Source organism: Netta rufina, assembly GCF_964035555.1.
Source record: "Netta rufina genome assembly, chromosome: 7".
In the NCBI taxonomy this organism is placed as follows: Eukaryota; Metazoa; Chordata; class Aves; order Anseriformes; family Anatidae; genus Netta; species Netta rufina.
The window spans coordinates 17,394,756-17,413,099 of NC_140130.1; the positions used below are offsets into that span (position 1 = coordinate 17,394,756).

General features: G+C 51.1%; 1 protein-coding gene across 1 annotated transcript; it reads left to right on the forward strand.

The window, feature by feature from the left end:
• Positions 1–8,824: 8,824 nt before the first annotated feature.
• On the forward strand, positions 8,825–14,029 carry ELOVL3 (ELOVL fatty acid elongase 3; the record flags this gene model as incomplete). The annotated part of the gene is made up of 4 exons (XM_084290181.1): positions 8,825–8,928; positions 11,649–11,780; positions 12,797–12,948; positions 13,608–14,029. 4 exons carry the CDS (start codon positions 8,825–8,827, stop codon positions 14,027–14,029), a joined length of 810 nt encoding a protein of 269 aa, XP_084146307.1.
• Positions 14,030–18,344: the final 4,315 nt, after the last annotated feature.

Here is an 18,344-nt window from a genome sequence, read left to right on the forward strand (position 1 = left end):
GAAGGGCACTGAAAGTATTGCTTAAAAGAAAATGAAACCGGTCTGTTTAAAGTTCTGTGGGTAAATGTTGTTCTTCCTGCTTCCATCAACCCTCTGCAATCTTGTTTGTGTTTGAGCTAAATTATTATTATTTTTTTTAAATAAAGTTATATTCATTCCCCTGGGTGGTAGTGCTCCAGTGTCTGTTTAATGTGAACCTCTGGTCCTTGTAACAGGAGGTCATTCAAGCAGACTCACGTGGTTTTCCCTTCACATCACTGCTGCTACAGTCTCCACGTACCTCTAGACCCTTACAAACCTCTGCCAGCAAATCCTCTTGGCCTTCTCCCAGGGTTTCATGCGGTGCCTTCCCTCCTCTGCCTGTACATAACACACCCATGCCCATGGAGTCTCCAAACCCGTGATAAAAGAAGAATTTGGAACAGATGCCAAGTGCTAGGACCACAGGAAGAGCAGCCAGCAGCTTGGAGATCTGATCACAGGCAATGGGCCATGCAGCCTGCTTATAGAAGCAACAAGCTCTGCTCTTTCTGAAGAAAGCATTCCTTGTTTCAACATGTGCAGGCGTGCTCTTGTCCCCCTCAGGGTCATGGTGTGGAGCGATACCCACGTGTTTTTACTCACCCTGGGCTCTAAGACAAACCCACACCTGGGTGCAGTTGCACAACCTACCCGCAGCACTGGCTGATGGTCTGACTGGTGATGCCCCACACCAAGGGTTGATGGCTGTGCTCTTGGCTGTGGCTTATTTCCAGGCTCTGCTCCTGCTTTTGCATGTGCTTCTCATTCCAAAGTAGGTGCTGTGTATAACCTCTCAAGCAGCAGTTTGGCTGGGCTCCTGGGATGCCCTGGGTTGGGACAGTGCCCAGCTCTGACTCAGTGGCTTCTCTGATGCCTGGCAGTGCAACCTTCCCTCCCCAGCCCTCAGCTTGCAGTGGTGCTGTAGCAAAAAATGTTTTGGACAAGATTCCTCTTTGCTGTCTAGGATGGGTGAAAACAGCCCATAGACCTAAGCTGCTGCTGTATTTCCTGGAATTTCTTGCTGTTTTCTGGGATACCCACACCTGGCTGTAGTCAGGGGGTGAGCTTGGTGAGCTGTTGCTCTAGCTTTGTAGCAGCCCTAGGTGGCTTCATGCCTCAGAGCTGAGGGCATGGACAGGGGAGGTTAGAGCAAGGTGAGCTACAAGCAAACGGGGAGGAGGGGAAAAGCAGGAGTTGTAGATAGGTGGCAGAAACAGTGGCTACATGGCACCTTTCTGTCTCTGAGGTGAAATTTCAAGGTTGGTAGTTTTTTGGATAAAAATATATATTGGTGCAAGTTCTGCAGCATGGCTGCTGGTTGCCCTGTGGTGGCTTTGTCATCATCTACCAGCGGGTGAGCATGGAGAAGGGGTAGGGTGCTTTGCTCAGTTCCTTCTTTCTGGGGAGGAAAAGGGAGACTATTAATTCAGCCTACATGAGGGTCTGTCTGTTTAGATCAGTCTGAATATAGCAAATGATTTGGGAAGTTTGTGGCTTGGTGAGCTTAAAGAGAAGAAGAAACAAGGGCACCATGGCTTGATGGGGCTAGACCTATACCTTGTTTTGCTTTCAAGAGCAGAAGAGTAGGGAGATGTTTGTGGCCCAAGGAGCCTGTGCAGGGTTACAAAAACCTGAGTGTTTTCCAGTTTACTGAGAATGATGCTGTCTTGCTGTTTACACATTCAGAAAGAAGTTCTAGCCAGAAAAAATGAGAATATAGCACCAGATGCAACATTAACACGCTGCCTCTTACTAGCTATATCCTGAAGTCCTTACGCTTTTCATGACTATGCTCATTTCCAAACATACAGCAGAGTTAGGAGGCATGTCTAGCCAGAGAGTTGAAATATATATGCTTATTAAAAGATGGTTCAAAAACTTGGTGAGAAAGCTACTTTTAGTGAAGTAAAGCACAAACCCACACAGGGATCTCATGACTAGGAAGTGGTCATTCACAAGGCACCCTAAAAGGAAGAGTCTTCTCCAGGGAGAGCTGTATTTGGGATTTGAAACGGCCAGGAGGTGTTCTTGGAGTTGTAGGGTGGTTCTCTGAAACTATTTGTATAGCTCCATAAAGTTTTTCCAGTTTTGCTTTATTCCTGTCCTCTAACTCTTCTGTGTTCCTGCTGAAAGCACAGCTTTCTCTCTTTGGTTTTCTCCATGTTATTCTTGTTGGTATTCAGTGTTGAATATTGAAGGAAACTGTGACACAGCCTGGAGCTGGTTATTAAGTCCAAATATTAATAACAAGCAGCCTGTCACACACTTGTGGTCAAAACCCATATCAGGGGGAAAAGACGGGGGTGCTCTCTGCCCCTCAGGCAGCGCTGGTGCTTCTCTATGGGCAGGATGTGCAACCCCAGGTTACACGTGTGCCAGGTCAGGTAACGTAGCATTAAAACCATGGTTTGTGATGCACCAAGTAGGCAACGAGCCCCTCTTCCCCTCCTTTTTTCATCCTCAAGGAGAAGTAGGATATGACTCAACGCTTTCCCCAAGGCTGCTGAGGCCTCACCCAGGAGCTGCAACCCCAGCTGAGCCCCGTACAGCACCAAACTCTCTTCTGCCCCTGCTTCTGTCTCTTAGCAAGGCATGGGGAGCCCAAGCACCAGCTGGAGTGCCAGCTGCCTCCCCATGCCCACAAAACCCCACGAGGGCCCGGTGTGGCTGTGCAGACAGGGAGGCACGGGGAGCGAGCCAGCTGGCTTTTCAAGTTGCCCCAGCCCTATGGGCTGGTGGAGAACATGGGGCCCTGCGAGCAGTGCTGGCCTGGCGCCGGAGACACCCTGGGGATGCAGGCAGGCACGTTTTCCAGGGATCAGCGCCAGGCTGGTGTGAGGGAAAGCCTCTTCAGCCCCTGCATGTTCGTGTGGGGGTGGGTCCTTGTGTGCCCTCTGTCAGCATCCCTGCGGGACAGCCTGTCCCCGGCCTGCAGCCGGCCACGTCAGCTCCACGGCTGGTTTTTCCAGCCTGGGAAGGTGGTGGCTCCAAAGTAGGTCAACAAAATTTGGCTAATCAAGGAGAGCCGTCTCCCTCTGCAGGTGAGTGTGAAGTCACCCTGGTTGTGGGAGGATCGCGGCAAGGACAGCTCCTTGAAGGCTCCGGGATTTTGACTCATTCCATCATTAAATGGCAGTGAGCAAAGAGCATCGGGTGAAGAAGCTTCCTTGCACCTCTGTGCCAGCAGATCTTTCTGGCTGGTGCAGGAGCCTGGGCATGGCTCAGCCCCAGCCAATTGCCCACCATGGGCTAGCTCTGTCCATGGTCCTCTCCCCAGGGGTCCCCATACCCTTTTTTATCCTCTTGAGGTTGCAGGCAATGCCTTCCTTGGATGCTTCTCCTTGTTCTTTCCAACCTCATCCTTTCTAAGCCCTTCATCCATTCCCACTCGTCTTCCTCTCAATAGCCTCTTCAAACCAATTGCTGGGTTTGGCTGAGCTAAACTAAATTTCTGGAAAGCCTCTTATGTACGGCTGCTCAGTCACAGGCACAAGCATTGCTAAGGCTGTGGTTTTAACTCTTAAGCTATCTGGGTATTTAGTCTCAGAGTAATAAAGGAAAGCAGTTATAGACTTTATTGCTCTTAGGCCATTAGCAAAAGCTTGTTCTCTTGCTCCTCACCTTCCATCTGAGCCTGCTTACCCCCAGCAAGGCCCTTCTACCCGCTGTTATTAAAGACCATGTGGGATGCAGCTGGGGCTGGTTCTTTCTGGGCTTTTTGCAGGTAGCCTTGGTGCTAGCAGTAGCAGTTATGCCTATATGGTAATCCTCCTAAGGAGAACTTTTGAATTATAATTTAATATAAGGCCTTTGTATCGGTGTTATGATAGTGCTGCCGTTGGCTAACCTAATCCCTGTCTTAATTAATAGGTGCTCCTGTAAGGCAAGCTCTTCTGAAATGGGTTCTGATGTAAAACTTGCTGATCTCAGTATGAAGCTTTATAGCAAAGAGATTTCTTCTCTTATTCGTAGTTCTGGAAGACTAGAATGAGCCTGCTTGATTGTGAAGAGGTAAGCATGTTCAACGTGGTACATAGAACCAGTTAACAACAGCTTAAAGGAAAGATGATTTTTTGTATTTATCAAATCTGAGAGAATGAAGAAGCTTGGAGGACAGAGGGTAACCAGAATGTTCGTGGGCATGGGCAGCCCTGTATATTTAATGCCTTGTTAGGAAAGCGAATCAAGAATTGAAAAACAATAGCTAAACTGTTCTTGGAAGCACCCTAGGTTAACCTGCATATATTGTTAAAGCAAAACAAAATAAAACATATATTATATGTTCTGTAAGTAGTAAACAGTATTGTAATTCAAATTACATGAGTTCAATAGAGGCTTCAGCTGGAGTTAAGCTTCAGTGCCCTTTGTGCTAAGCTTTGGGTGAGGTGGTCTCTCAGTAATGGTGGATTTGGGACTCTAGACAGTGAAACTTCTTAATGACTATGCACTGAACCCACCAATCACATGTGGGGTTTTCTATTAAGGCCAGTCTTTTTAAAATCTAAACTAATAGCAAAGAAGTGTTGAGTAGTCAATTTTCATTAAAAACAAAGTGACGAGAAGCTGAGTGCCTCAGTGATAACAGAAGATGGGCCGGCCATCTTTATTGCTAAAAATAAATTGCTTTGCTTTTTTCTTTCTTGCTTTTGCCCCCTGGATTGGCAGAGTGAGGAATGGTACAGAAGACCTGTGTGCTGGCAGGAGATGCATTAACAAAGCTGAGTAACTACAGATAGTAAAACAATTAGCAGAGTCAGGATCAGGGATAGGGGAGTACTTCTTTCTCATTCAGCCTTAATTCCTCTGATTTAAATTGGTAACATTTTAGTCCCATTTCTGTTGCCAGCATTTTGCTTTCTAGAACTTGCTGAACCTTCATTTTGTGCTCTTTGCTTTGTCTGAGACTCTGTAGTCTTGATGGACTTCAGCTGGAGAAGTCATTTTGTCTGTGTCTGGTGTCAGTGTAACTTCTGCTAGCTGTGAGCCCAGACCCCTTACGTGAACAGAAGAACAGTGAAGTGAAAAGGGGCTGACACTGAGCCATCAGTAAGGTCTGGCTGTATGAGTACCAGGGGATACTCTGGCTCTGCAAAACAGGAGGTTTTGTGTTTAGGGTCTGAGAATGCAAGCTGAAAAGCTTTTATGTACCATAACCAATGTAGATGACCACTCATGATGGCAATTTGGTTAATGAGCCTCTTGTTGCTGTGCTGTGGTTTGTTTTACTCTCATTCAAAGCACTGAGCATGTTCTGGCTGGGAAAAAAAAAAAAATGATATCCGAATGTTGTGTACAAAGTCTCTCTCTGATGAGTAGTTCAGAAAATACAAATAGGTGCATATGTGCATTCCTGCAGATGTTCTTAACTCAGCCTGGGTTTTGAGATTTCTCTGATGAAGAAGTAGCTGATCAGGCTGTTTAAAGGACACCTTAAATCTTGATCAGAAGTCCTTCAATAGGATTTTTGGTTCAAGAAGCTGGCCCATTTGTTAGGTAGTCAGGTGTACCTGGTCTCCTTCAGCTTCTGTGAATTTCCAGCTGTGAGAACAGACAGTGGCAAATTAAACTGACAAACTGGCCAGGTTCACCAGACTCTGAATATGCATTCTGCTGCTGTTTTCAGGCTGGAGTTTGAAAACATAGCAGCTCTATGCAAAACCTCAGCCACTTGCTCTGTTCACTCACCTTAATCATTGCTTACAAATACCACCAAGCTTACATACAGGCTTCAAAGAACAGAAGGCTGTGTAAATGGCGCACACTACTACGCTGCCACTGAGAGAGCTCCATAGAGGTGATTTTTGTCATCAGTGTTTCACATGGGATTTGCAGCTCTTGGTTTAGAGTAAAGAAGCTGCTCTGATAGCATTCATCCTGAGAGCAATTGCTGATTGTGACATCTTTAGATTAATAGCTCCTGATGTCACCATCACTTTTGTGTAACCCTTAGGACATTTGCTATCCCTTATATTATTATCTCTTTGGAGTATTTTGCAGTGGTAAAAGCAACTAGGTCAAAAGTAATTTGCAGTACTAGTAAGGACTCCAGATGGTGCCTTCTGAGAAGGCTCCTCCTTACATTCAGTGAATCTGCTTTGGTTTTGTCCTGTTTGGGAAACAGTCTTGAATGGCAGTGAGTTCCACAGAAGCAGTCTTTTGGAGTACAAATGCATCAAAGAGTAAATACTTTGGCTAGCTTTCTGTAAAACTGTTCTCCAGCTTTCAGATCTCCAACTTTCTTGATTATCATACGCAGCCTTCAGAAGGTCTGTATGAAATGCTGTGCAGGGAGGCTCTGATACAGATATGGGGGCTTCTTCTCGTGGCTGTGTCTTGCCCGGGCAAAGAGACCTTGTGGCTGAGCTGTGTCTTTTAGTGACTGCCAGCCAACACCATCCAGGGAGCTGCGAGGCAGGACTATTTCCTCTGGTACTGGGCAGAAGTAAAAAACTTTGAACTGTTTGTATTGGCCTGAGACTGGGGAAGCAGAAGGAAGAGAGGGATGGCCTGCCTGCAAGGAGCAGGGGATCCTCTGTCCTCCTTGGGCCTGAACCCCCTGTTTCTCCCAGAGGAAAAGGGCTCAGGGAGGAGCACAGTCGGTCTCCTGCCTGCCTTTGCTTCCGAGAAGTGAAGAGCTCCACGCACTGGGCGATGCCTCCCTGCACATTCACGGGCTTCTGCTCCCCTCTAATGGCCAAGGAGGTGAGAGGCCCTTGCTGGAGACCGTGCTCTCAGGGCTCTGGTGCCAGAGGGTGCCTGTGTGTCACCCAGCTCTGCTGGGCATCTCTGAATCCTCCGAGTCAGTGATTCCTGCTGCCTACACCAGTGGATGAAGCCCTCGGACTCTGATATTTACTGGGTAGCCCTTCCCTCGGTTGGGAAACAAGTCATGTCCAGCACCTGCATCTCACCCAAACAGCTGTAAGACGTCTCCGGCAGACTGGTGTTTATGAGGCCTCGATGTACCTGGTAATGTGTGTTTGTATGCTCAGAGCTTTGGTGTTAAGAGAGCTCCTCTGTTTATTGTGTTGTATGATCTGCTGTTGCCTTTTTTAAAATAAAAATAATAATAATAATAAAAAAGCTGTTCATTGCTGCCTACATTTTGTTCTGAATATCATTTTGAAATGCCAAAAATGTAAGAAAGACCTCATTTTACATCAGCATCTAAGGATTATGTGGGCATAAGCTTTGCATTAGCTGAATGCTAGCATAGTACTCAGGGTAATTCCTCGAGCATCTTCTGACAAACTCTTTGTTGCAACGTGTTTTAAATGCATTTTTTAAAAAGGTTCATTTTCAAAGTTAGGGAGTCCGCCAGGAGCAGCCATTTGTTTCCTTATCCTCACCGTTCCGCCCACTTCAACTGTATAGGTGTAACAAAGTCATGGTTTGCCTGCCATGCTCTCTCTCTTGGGGTAAAAAGGCATTTTGATAATTTTTGATCACAAAGGTTGTTCTTTGCTTTCATAATGTGATGGAGAAGCTGCCCTGGGATGGCTCACAGTAGTACAAGGCAGTTAGCTCTCTTGGGTCAAGACCGTGTCCAGCTAATGATCAATAATACCCTGCCACTCTTATGCAAGTAATTTTATCTGTGATGTTAATGATAAGGGAAGTCCTTGGCAGAAAGCAGGTGAGATGATTGTCTGGAGATCTGCATTGGCTAACTGAAATAGCACTACTCTGTAGTAAGTTAATAAACACTCCAAGATTTCACATCCAGACCATTATATAAAAGATTCAACAGGGATGGGTCTGGGGGTGTTTCCTCTTTGGCTCAAAGGTGAGCTGCTATCAAAGCGTGCCACTGCATCACCCACGCACCCATTAGGGACAGCTCAGGTCGCCCCTGTCCGAGGGGAAGGATGGCAAAACCTGCCCACGGCCAGTTTCTTGGAGTGGCCAATGTGGAGCGGAGTCTAACAGGAGCTTAACAGGTGGAGTGGCTCGGGCATAGGCAGCTGTTTCTCCACGTTCTTCCATGCCACATGCAAGCAAAAGCTTTTCCTGTGTAAATTGTAGCATCATCCTTTTCAACAAACAAACAAAAATTAGTAGCTTTTGACCATGGCAGCTAAAGATTGGAGTGCAGGAGAACTCGACAAAGTATTATTACACAATTCTTGTAAAGAGAGACATGACTATGAGGGCTATGTTCCTGGAAAGATGATGCCCGAATTGCAAGCTCAGGTACAGCTGGCTCAGCAAGCCCTCTCACTGTGCAGATGCAGCCCAATTTTATACATACTGAGCAAATGATCGGTCTTGGCAAGGTTTCAGAAGATGTTTCAGTTTTCAGACTATGGCCTAAGAAACCACTAGGGCTTCGAGTGTCCAGCACAGAGATAACTGGGTGCAGGTTCTCCGCAGGCTGCGTGTCTGTGTGTGATTTGGGTGCCAGTGCCACCAGAGGAGCCCGCACCATGGCAGGGAGTTATGTACCCGCTGGCTGCACCGGTGCCTTGGTTTTGGCGTTAGGTTGGAGGTTGGACTCGATGACCTTGGGGTCTCTTCCAACCTAGAAAATTCTGTGATTCTGTGATTCTGTGGGTGCGGTGCCAACTGTGGGGCAGCCAAACCGCCCCAGCTCTGGAGGCTGTGTAGGGGTTTGTTTCCTGAGGGAAATGGTGGGAGATGGAGGACCGCCGGGTGCCCGAGGGGGCCGGCTCCAGCTCCGCCTCGGTCCCCGAGGACACCCAGCCGGGCGGAGCCGGGGCCGCCCCGGGGCGGTGCCGGTGCCCGGGGGGACGCGGGGCTTGGCACGGCTCGGAACAGCACGGCACGGCTCGGAACGGGCGGCATGGCGCTGGGCTTCAACCTGTCGGCGCTGCCACCGCTGCGGGAGTACGAGCTGGAGCGGAGCTTCGACGAGCGGGAGGCGCTGGGCTGGATGCGGGACAACTGGTGGGTGAGCGCCCGGCGGCGGGGCTCGTCCTGCTGGGAGAGCCGCTCGGCTCCCTGCCTGCCCTCAATGTGCCATTGTTCCCCCCGCGGCAAAGGAGACGGCAGCGAGCAGCCTCCTCGCCATCACCGCGGGGCTCTTGTTTGAGCTGTTTCTTCGCTGGTTTCTTTGGGGATTTCTTGCTCTACCCCTTCATGCGCATCCGTACGGAAGCGAGCTGAGTAATGAAGGACCACACCAGGTTTAGCTGTGTCTCCTCCTTAAGCTTTCTCCACCTTTTGAAGTGCCGGGGCAGATGTCGTTTACTTTTCTTGTTGCTCACCGTAAGGGTTTGCAGTTTTCTTTCCCTCGTAACACCTTTAACAAATACACCTCCGCAGCCTGTCCCTTTCCTTGCAGAGGAACCCTCAGCAAGCCACCTCGCTTCTCACAATGCCTTGCTTGTTTGCTGGGCTTGCTTCGTAGCCCATCCACGTGATGCTCTTGACTTACTGCTGTTTTTCTGTTCCTAGAGCTCAGGGTTGACTCTCTTACCCTAAGTAAATGTATTTGGGCTTTCCATTTAGGCAAGATGTTCTCAGCACTTGCATTTAATCACTGATGGCTATATTGATCGCTGTCCTGCTTCCAGCAGTGCTAGGCACCTATGCAGTTCTGTATTTTGGGGTGCACAGCCTGTTAGGTGCTTGAGCACCAGGAGAAAGGGCAATTTTCCCTTTCTCAGCCTTCCCTCCATCTGGAGGAAGCCTTTCTCTCTGCATTTTTTCCCTTTTACACGTGATACTTCTGATTGTGTTAGGCTGAAAACCTCTGTGGATGGAATCTGAAAGGAACAGAGCCTGGCCCCAGCTGAAACATCGTCAAACCCTTGGCTTCAGGGGCAAAAAGCAAAATTTGGGTGCAGGAGCGGCGATTGTAATGGGACAGAGGGACGTGGTGGCTCAGAGGTGGGGCTGCAGTGGAACAGTCTGGGATCTGCAGCTTTAACAGCCTGTGGGCTGGAGGAGGGAGGATGGAGGACGGGTCAGAGGGCTGCTCAGGCAGAGCTTTGTGCCTCTGCGTGGGGCTCGCAGCTGTTGGCACAGCAGGGAGGCCTGGAGGAGGGCAGGCTCGCCCCAAAGGGATCTCACTGATGGCCAGCTTGGGCTTCCAGAGGGCAGCAGGCTTGCTCCCTGTGCAGCTTCACCCCACTGGCGAGCAGCCCACAAGCAGGGAAGGGGAAGGGGCAAGGTACAAAGGTGGGAGTGCAGTGACCCAGTCTGGCACTAGCTGCTTGTTTAGGAGCTGCCTAACTCTGCTGGAGAGCAGGGCTAAGAAACCAGCTCTCACCTGACCTAATGTCCTTCACGTCACTGCCCTGAGTGCCCCTTATGGCCAGAGTATGTCATGGGGTGAGGGCAGCTAGAGGGCTTCAAGAGCCCGCTTGGATGTTTGCACAGCGCTCCTGTGGCTCTTAAACGTGGGGTACCTGGTGCAGCTGTGGGTTGGGCAGGAGACCCGGATGGTGCTGGGAACCCAATATCCCTTCCTCTTTGCAACCTGTTATGATGGCACGTGCCCCTGAGAAAGCCACACGGTGCTTGAGAAGATGGGCTGGTCTGTAGCGAACACAGGCTGTCCGGGGCCAAACCCAGGCACTTACCAGCCATGAGCTGCTGTGAGGAGGGCTGGGGACCTCACAGCAGGCTGCTGGCTGGATTTCCCACACTGTCATGTAGAGAATGGCACAGTGATGGGTTTGCTGGCTGGAGCTGGGCTCCTGAGTCCATGGGGTTGTGATTTCTTAGGATAACTATTCATCAGAGTGGGTGCCCTTCTCCAAGGAGGAAAGGACTGGAAATGCAGAGCAGCTCCCTGAAGCCCCTTTAATGAGATGTGGTTGCCCAAGTTGACTTAAGGTTGCTCTGTAGCTGACTCAAGCTGTGGCTTGTGTTCCAGGAATGTCTGAGCCCAAATCAGCTGGTGCTCTCCTCCTTCCCCTAGTGTACCAGCAGGAAGATTAGCTCCTGCAGCCACGCCTCACTTCCTTGGTAAGTGTAAGTTTTGAAGGAGGCTTGACCATTTCCCTGAAGTATGTGGAAACCTTCCTTGCCCTTTTGCTTTTCTCAGTGGCAGTGTGGGCAGAGCTTGTTGCAGTTCTCAGGGTCATCCGCTCGTTGAACTTGTGCCTCTCTGTCGGACACACTGCCGTGAACTCTTGTTGCTGGGCTCTGGGCTGCCCAACCTGCACCAGCCAAGGTCTCATCCGTGTACCTGCTCCTCTGGGACTCTGCTGCTCGCCCTGTGTGCGATAGTCAGGCTGTCAGGACCAGGCTGCAGCTGTGGGTCTGTCCCTCTGCTTCCTTCTCTTCCCTGTGTCATTTGCCCCCATGGCACGATGCAGCATTGCTGCAGCTGGGGGGAACAGCCTGCAGCTCAGCATGTCCCCCACGATGGGCCCCGGGCATGACCCAAGGTGTGTAAAGGAACAAAACGCATCCACCTGTCTGCTTGGGGTCCTGCCCGCAGCTTGCCACATCCTTGTCCTGCTGGGTCCTGCGGGGGCCTCCTGGCTGTGGCAGCTCCCTTTCTCCTCTGCCATCCCCAGGGTTTAACTTGCTCCCTGGCAGGAGATGTTTTATTTCTTGGGGAGAGCTCTGCCGGGGCTGTCAAAGTCCTGCTGCAAACGAGACACCAGTCTGGCTCTTTCTTTCCCTGACTGCTCCTTCTGCTTTCCTTGCAGGCAGAAGTCCTTCTTCTTCTCCGCGGCTTATGTGATGCTGATCTTTGGAACCCAGCACTTCATGAAGGAGCGGAGGGGCTACAAGCTGCGCGCACCACTGACCCTCTGGTCCCTTGGGCTGGCCTTGTTCAGGTAAAAGCCTGGCACTACCTGCCAAGTTCTAGCTCTGATTTCTTAAAAAAAATAAATAAATAAAATTAAATTCCCCCATGCAAGAGAGGAACATCCATCTAAAATAGTTTTTTGGTGCTGGCTCGCTGCAGTGATGGTGAGAACGCTGCAGCCCATGCTCTGTAATTAAGCAGGCGGACTCCTTGTCTCCAACATTGCCCTCATCTCCACACCTCTTCAGGCTGGGGGGAGAGAACAAACCAAGACAAGTACCTTGCTGCACACGAACTCCAGAGCAGGCTCTCTGCCCATGTGTGCTAGTTGGCTGGGGTCAAGTCTAAGGGTCACTGGTTGCCCTCGTGGCAGTGGTCTGTAAAATCACAACTTGTGTGGACAGAGGGGTCAGGGAATGACCGCTCGTGGCCTGTTTCGAGATGAGCTTACGCAAATGAAATGTGCAGGCTGATAGCAAAGAAAAGGTGGTTTTTGTTTTTTTTTTCCTTGTAATCTGCTAAATTATAGGAACTGCCCACTAATGGAGGCTGTAAATGGTAAAAGCATACCTGGATTCAAAAGAGAACTAAATAAGTATCTCTTGACAGATTTTTGTTCTTTTTCTTGTGAAATGTGAAGGCCTCATCTCACGCCTGGGGACCATGAACCGCAGGCTGGTGGAAAATGTGAGAGGAAATGGGGACAGAAAGGATGACTTTGCCCTGTTTGTGTTCTCCCTGGGCATGCACTGTTGGCCTCTGTTAAGAGACAGGATACCAGCACAGCTGCCCCTCTGTTAGACCAAACGCGGCAGTTCTCACCCTTGCATGCCTTCTCAAGCAGTGGAAGCAGAGGGTGTATGAGAGGGAGTACTCTTTGCTGCTCAGCCCTCCTGCTGCTGCTGTGGGATGCAACAGTTTGTTCAGACATCCCTGAGGCTGCCCTGAGCCGGATGGAGTTAGCCAAATGTTCCTGGGTGCAGAGCTGCACGAGGGTCCTGTGGTGAGTTGGGCACAGCCTTCAGATCTCTGGTTTTCTTGCAGTGCCATAGGCTCCCATCGGACCTGGAAGCACATGGCCTCCATCACGTCTTCCATGGGATTCAAGCAGTCGGTGTGTGATCAGTCCTTCTACGTCCACCACGTCTCTAAGCTTTGGGCCTACTTATTTGCACTGAGCAAAGTCCTGGAACTGGGTGAGTCTGAAACCTCCCCCTGTGCAATGTGCTCAGAACTCCTTCACTTTCATAGGTAGTTATTTTTTTTCACAGGTGTCTGTCCAAACGCTACTCAGAGAAGGGGGCTGTCTAACCTTGCACACTGCTCGTTTTCTTGCTTCCTGTTGCTCGACCCTATACATCCTCATGTCATCTTTCTGCAGGGATGCAGCCTGGGGTTATTGCCCTGGTTTCAGCCCCCCAGGCCAACAGGCGATTCTGCAGTGGGAAGCCTGCGGCCAGGGGGCAGCGGCAGGCAGGGCAGTGCTGGGGGCACCTGAGCAGCCTGTGGGGATTCCTCACATCGGCCCTGCGGGAGCTTGCTTTGCTGGAGCAGGAATTGCTGGAAAGTCTGTGGCAATGTTTTGGTTGGCAGGTGCCAAGTCTGTTAGAAGGAAAAGCGCTTGCAGCACTGCACAGAAGGGTTGAATGTGTTGGTAGAAAGTTTCTTCCCTACAAACCATGGGTGCCTATATGGGCTTTATTGGTGCAGACACATCCAACGTGAAGCTAGGTTTTGGTGGGCTCAAACCAGGGGATGTCTTTAGCATTGCATCTCACTCGTTCTGCTTCACCTGAAAACGTGCACAACTGCTGTGATTTACCTGACTAACGATGCACCTCTCCCCCGTCCCAAGGTGACACCGTGTTCATCGTTCTCCGGAAGCAGAAGCTCATCTTCCTCCACTGGTACCACCACATCGCCACTCTGATCTACGCCTGGTACGCCTACAAGGAGATGGTGCCTGGCGGCGGCTGGTTCACCGTCATGAACTTCAGCGTGCACACGTTCATGTACTCCTACTACTCCGTGCGAGCTGCAGGCTTTCGGGTGCCCCGCTACATCGCCATGACCATCACCGTTTCACAGATCCTGCAGATGCTGATAGCCATAATAGTGAATGTCTTGCTTGTCTTTTGGATGGAGGATAAGGTCTGCCCTGTCACCTGGTCAAACATTTCCATTTCATTCCTGATATACTTCAGTTACTTGGTGCTCTTCTGCAACTTCTTCTTCAAGGCTTACCTGACAGGCACCCAGAAATCAAAGGGGGAATAAAACTGGGGAGGGAGGAATTGGCTGGGGTGGAGGGAGGGAGGGAGGGAGGGAGGGAGAGGGAAGGAGGAACTTTTAATTCCTGGCTGGAGCTCAGGCACCTGATGGGGCTGGGGTGATGAGGGCCACTGTGGATGAAAGCCTTCAGATTAACTTGAGCAGTGACCTCTGGCCTGTCCTTGCAGCAGTGACTCCCCAGAGGGGGATGTGGGTTGTTGTAGGCTGGCAGTGCCAGGACAGGGGTGTAGTTGGGGGCTGCAGACCCTCTTGCCCATAGCAAATTGTGCCCTGGGCAGGCAGCAGAGCCTGAGTGGCCTCTCTTCACCCCAGCTGCTCACAGAGCACAGAAATTGTCACTGAAAAGCAACACCAACCTCTGAGCTGAGCCCTGGTAATGCCTGGTTTAATGCCTTATGTGATCTGCTGTAAATGCTAAACGCACCAACACAGGTCGAAACACCACCTCCTGTCCGGCTGCACCCAGAAGCACATAAATGCTAGCGGCTGCCACCCCGAGGGTCACCGAGTGGTGTGACCTGGCTGGCTGCTGCCGGGGAGCTGAGCAGAGCCAGCCCTGGCTGGCCTGCGGAGCGAGGCACTGCCCGTGGTCACCCCAAGGGACAGCCCCAGGGCTGGGAGGCAGCAGGGCCCAAAAACTCAGGGTGCATCGGGAACTGCTGCTGTAACGTGTAAAAATGACTAATAAATGCTGTTGCGTATGGGTTGATTATCTGATACCTTTTTCATGCCTGGGCTGTGGGAGAAGCATTGCTTTCCCCATCTGCATCCTGCTGCTTTGGCCACAGCAAGGTACCAGCAGGCTGTCCCTTCGTGCTCCCTCTTCTGCAGTCACGGGCAGCTCCAGCTGCTGCCTTGGTCTTTTTGCTCATCACCGTGAAACTGGGAATAATCATGATAAAAGCAAAAATGAGGTGTTTGTGTTACCAGAAGACCCAACCACGTGGCTGTTTGAGGACCCCGTGCTATATCCACAGAACCTTGGAGCCTGTCCCTGGGTGGCAGCAGCCGCTAGGTGACACCACCTCACCTGCTTTTACAGGGGGCTGCCAGGGGGCTGCGGGATGGGGCCGTGCTGCTGTCCCTGGGTGGGGACAGCCCAGCAGGGGGCTTTGCTGCTGGAGGGTCCCTCTGGCAGGGACAGCTCGCCCGAGCCGGCTCCTGGCAGCACCACGCTACTGCTGACCCCACGTAGCCAGCAAACGCTTTGGGCTGCAAGGAATCCTCTCCAGTTTTAATGTTACTTAGGTGCCCGTGCAGAAATTTGGACTTTGGCTGGGGTGTTGCTGGCTAGAGGTGGTGAGGGAACGTACCCACCCCAAGCGTTTTCCCATGCCTGGATGCAGCCAGGTGCCCCAAGGCAATTATCGACAGGAATTGTCGACAGGAATTAGCTCCATCTCTCGCTACCTGAGCTATTAAACATCTCCAGCAGGAGCTTGGACGTTCACACGCAGCCTGCAGTTTGGAGCTGTGATACCAGACCATGGTAAAAGCTGGCATGCACCAAGCAAGGTGTCAAAAAACAATTCCCCACTGCACTAACAGTAAGAGAATAACCAAGGACAGTGTTGTATGGCTTTTCGGCAGGGAGAGAAAACGCTGCTGGCAGCCACTGAGAAGACCCAACTGTTCTGCATGCTTTACATTAGCCCTTGGAAAAAGATAGCTATGAGGAAGTGGGCAGCACGAGCCATGCCAGTGGTGGGGGCTACAAGCCTGGCCTTGAATAGGGAAAGCCCAAGAAAGGGATGTTTACATAAACAGGAATTTTTCAGACCGTCTGGGCGTGATGAACTTCCCGCTAAGCAAGCCCAGAAGCATTTGCTGTTATCTATGAGAATTGCTGAGGGACAGCGAGGCATAAAAAGGCTGGAAAATGCAAGCTTTGTACCCTTTCAGAAGGGACTGGGGCCAAAAGCCAGGACCTGCTGACAGCTAAATCCCCTCACCCACCAAAAACCGCTGGAACAGATAATCTCACTGCTTGTAAGCAGTGGAGATGAGGAGCCATGGGGACTTGCCAAGGACAGAACCTGGTCAAAGCAATCTGATTTGCTCCTGTGACAGGTAAGGGCATGGTGAAGAAGAGCCCTGGCTGCCATTTCGGTGGATTCTTAAGGCTTCTGACCCGTGTCATGCTCTAGGCTCTTAAGCAACCTTTAAAGCATGATGTGGATGGGATGTTGGGTAGGGACAAAACCCATTGGATGATTATACCCAGAGAGTTATCCAGGGTTCACTGATGAAAAGGAAGAGTTACACTGAGTGAAGTTCAGGGACATCTGTTCCGGGTCTGGTTTTATTCAACATTTTCATTAATGATCTGGATGATGGAAGAGAATGTGTGCTTGCTATATCTGCAGATTGGGAAGTATCCAGTGACAAAGCTTCTTGCCTAGCTGGCCTTTGGAATAAGCAGAAGCCTGCTAAACCCCACCTGACTGGGCTGCAGCATCAGAGAGACACAGCTAGGGAGGTCCTGGGGTTCTGGGGGCAGAGAGAGGTCCTGGAGAAGGTCTGCAGGGCACTTGATGTGTTTGTGCTGGACCAGTGAGCATCACATCTACATCCTGGGACCCTGGGGAAAGAGCTGAGTGCAGGAGGCTGTGCTGGCTCAGCTGCATCAGGAGGGCAGGTGGCATTTGGAAAGCAGGGGGCCTCTCCCAGGGCTCTCTGCTGCCAATTTTCTCACTCCAATATTTACTTTTGGCCATCTCTGGTGTCTGCAGATTTTAAGTTTTTTTCCCCAGGTTGTGTCAGTCATTTGGTGCCATTGTACAAAGAGCTCTCAGCTCAGAGCTGGCGTGTGGTTGCCACCCAGTCTGGATGCTTCACGGTGCAGTACCTCTGACTGCAGAGACAGACCCCACAGTCTTCCCAATACAGGACTGGGGAGGAGTAGCGTGCTCCCAGTAGCCCGCCTGCAGAGCCACTGGCCATGCACTTGCACGCAGCAGTGGCCTGGTACAGGTACTGACTGAGTCTGTCCTGCTCAGAAATCAGACTGGTCTGGCCTAAAGCTAATCAGAATGACTGCATGGTAAATCTCCAGCTGAAAAATCAGTAACTAAATTGGATTTGGGCTTTCCCCCAAAGGCTCTTCTCCAATAGGAGATCAGGAGAGCCATGTGCCGGGGTTGGTTTCTTGCTGCATGCATTTGGGCTGTCTGGTATGGGCTGAATTCTGCAATGCCCAGCAGCCGCTGGCCCCATCCGATCAGCGTGTCCCCTCTGCTCCCTGCTCCACCTGTCCGGGGCTCCCCATCCCACCCCATCCCACCCCACCGCCGTCCTCTCTGTGGGACAAGAGCTGGATCACCACAAGTTCCTCTCAACACGTTGCTGCTGAAGGCAACACACAGCTACCAGAGCAGCCTGAAAGGAAGAAGGAGCTTGTGTTGCTCTCTGCTCCAGTTGGGCTTTCCCTCTGCAAACATCACCCAAGGGAAGGGGAAGCTGGGCCTCCCTTTGATTTTTTCTCCAGGCAAAGCTGTGATTTTATGAGAGATGTTTCTTCTGGCTTTGCCATGTTCCCACCTGCACTCAAGGTCAGCGTGGGGTGGAGGGCAGGGTGCATGGAGCTGCTGGGGGAGCAGCAGCTGCCTGAAGGGCTCAGTGCCTTGGTGCAGGAGCAGGAGAGGGCTGTGGCACCAGCTGGCTCGGGGGATCAGGCAGAGGATGGGACCCAGCTGTGGGAGAGCCAGAGGGGGAGAGGAAATGAGAGTGGCCAGGGCCTTGCTCCTTCCCCTGGTTAGGGGAGCTGGGGCAGATGGGGAGTCAGTGGGAGGGCACTGAGGTGAGGCCTTGGTGGGGAGGCCCCGGAGCAGAGGCCACCGTCACTGAAGCTGCCACAGCAGCGCTGGTACCCAGCAACAAGGTAAGATCTGGGGCTTGTCTTGGATGTGTGTTTCAGGTGTTTGTGCATTGCAGACGGAGCAGTAGCTGTTCCAGCGCAGGGGTATGTGGCTCCCTCATTTTGGTCAGAGCAAAGCATAGTTTTGCTACAGTGTGTGTGGTCTGATATCTGTGACTGTTCTCGGTGTCTGCTCACCAATACCTGCAGCAGCAGCAGCTGCTGTCTGTGGAACAGGCTATGGCAAAGACTGAGTGATTTGCACACTTTGCATGTGGGGGACCTCTCCGTGTCTCCTAGCGAGAATCCCCTCTCAGCAGTTTGCTTCCTCTGTGCATGCTAGCAGTGTTGCAGAAACCTGGTTTGCACCAGCTTTGTCTGTCCCCCTCACCCAAGCAGAATGGTTTGTCTTGGTAATATGTTTTACTTTTTTTCTCTAAGAGA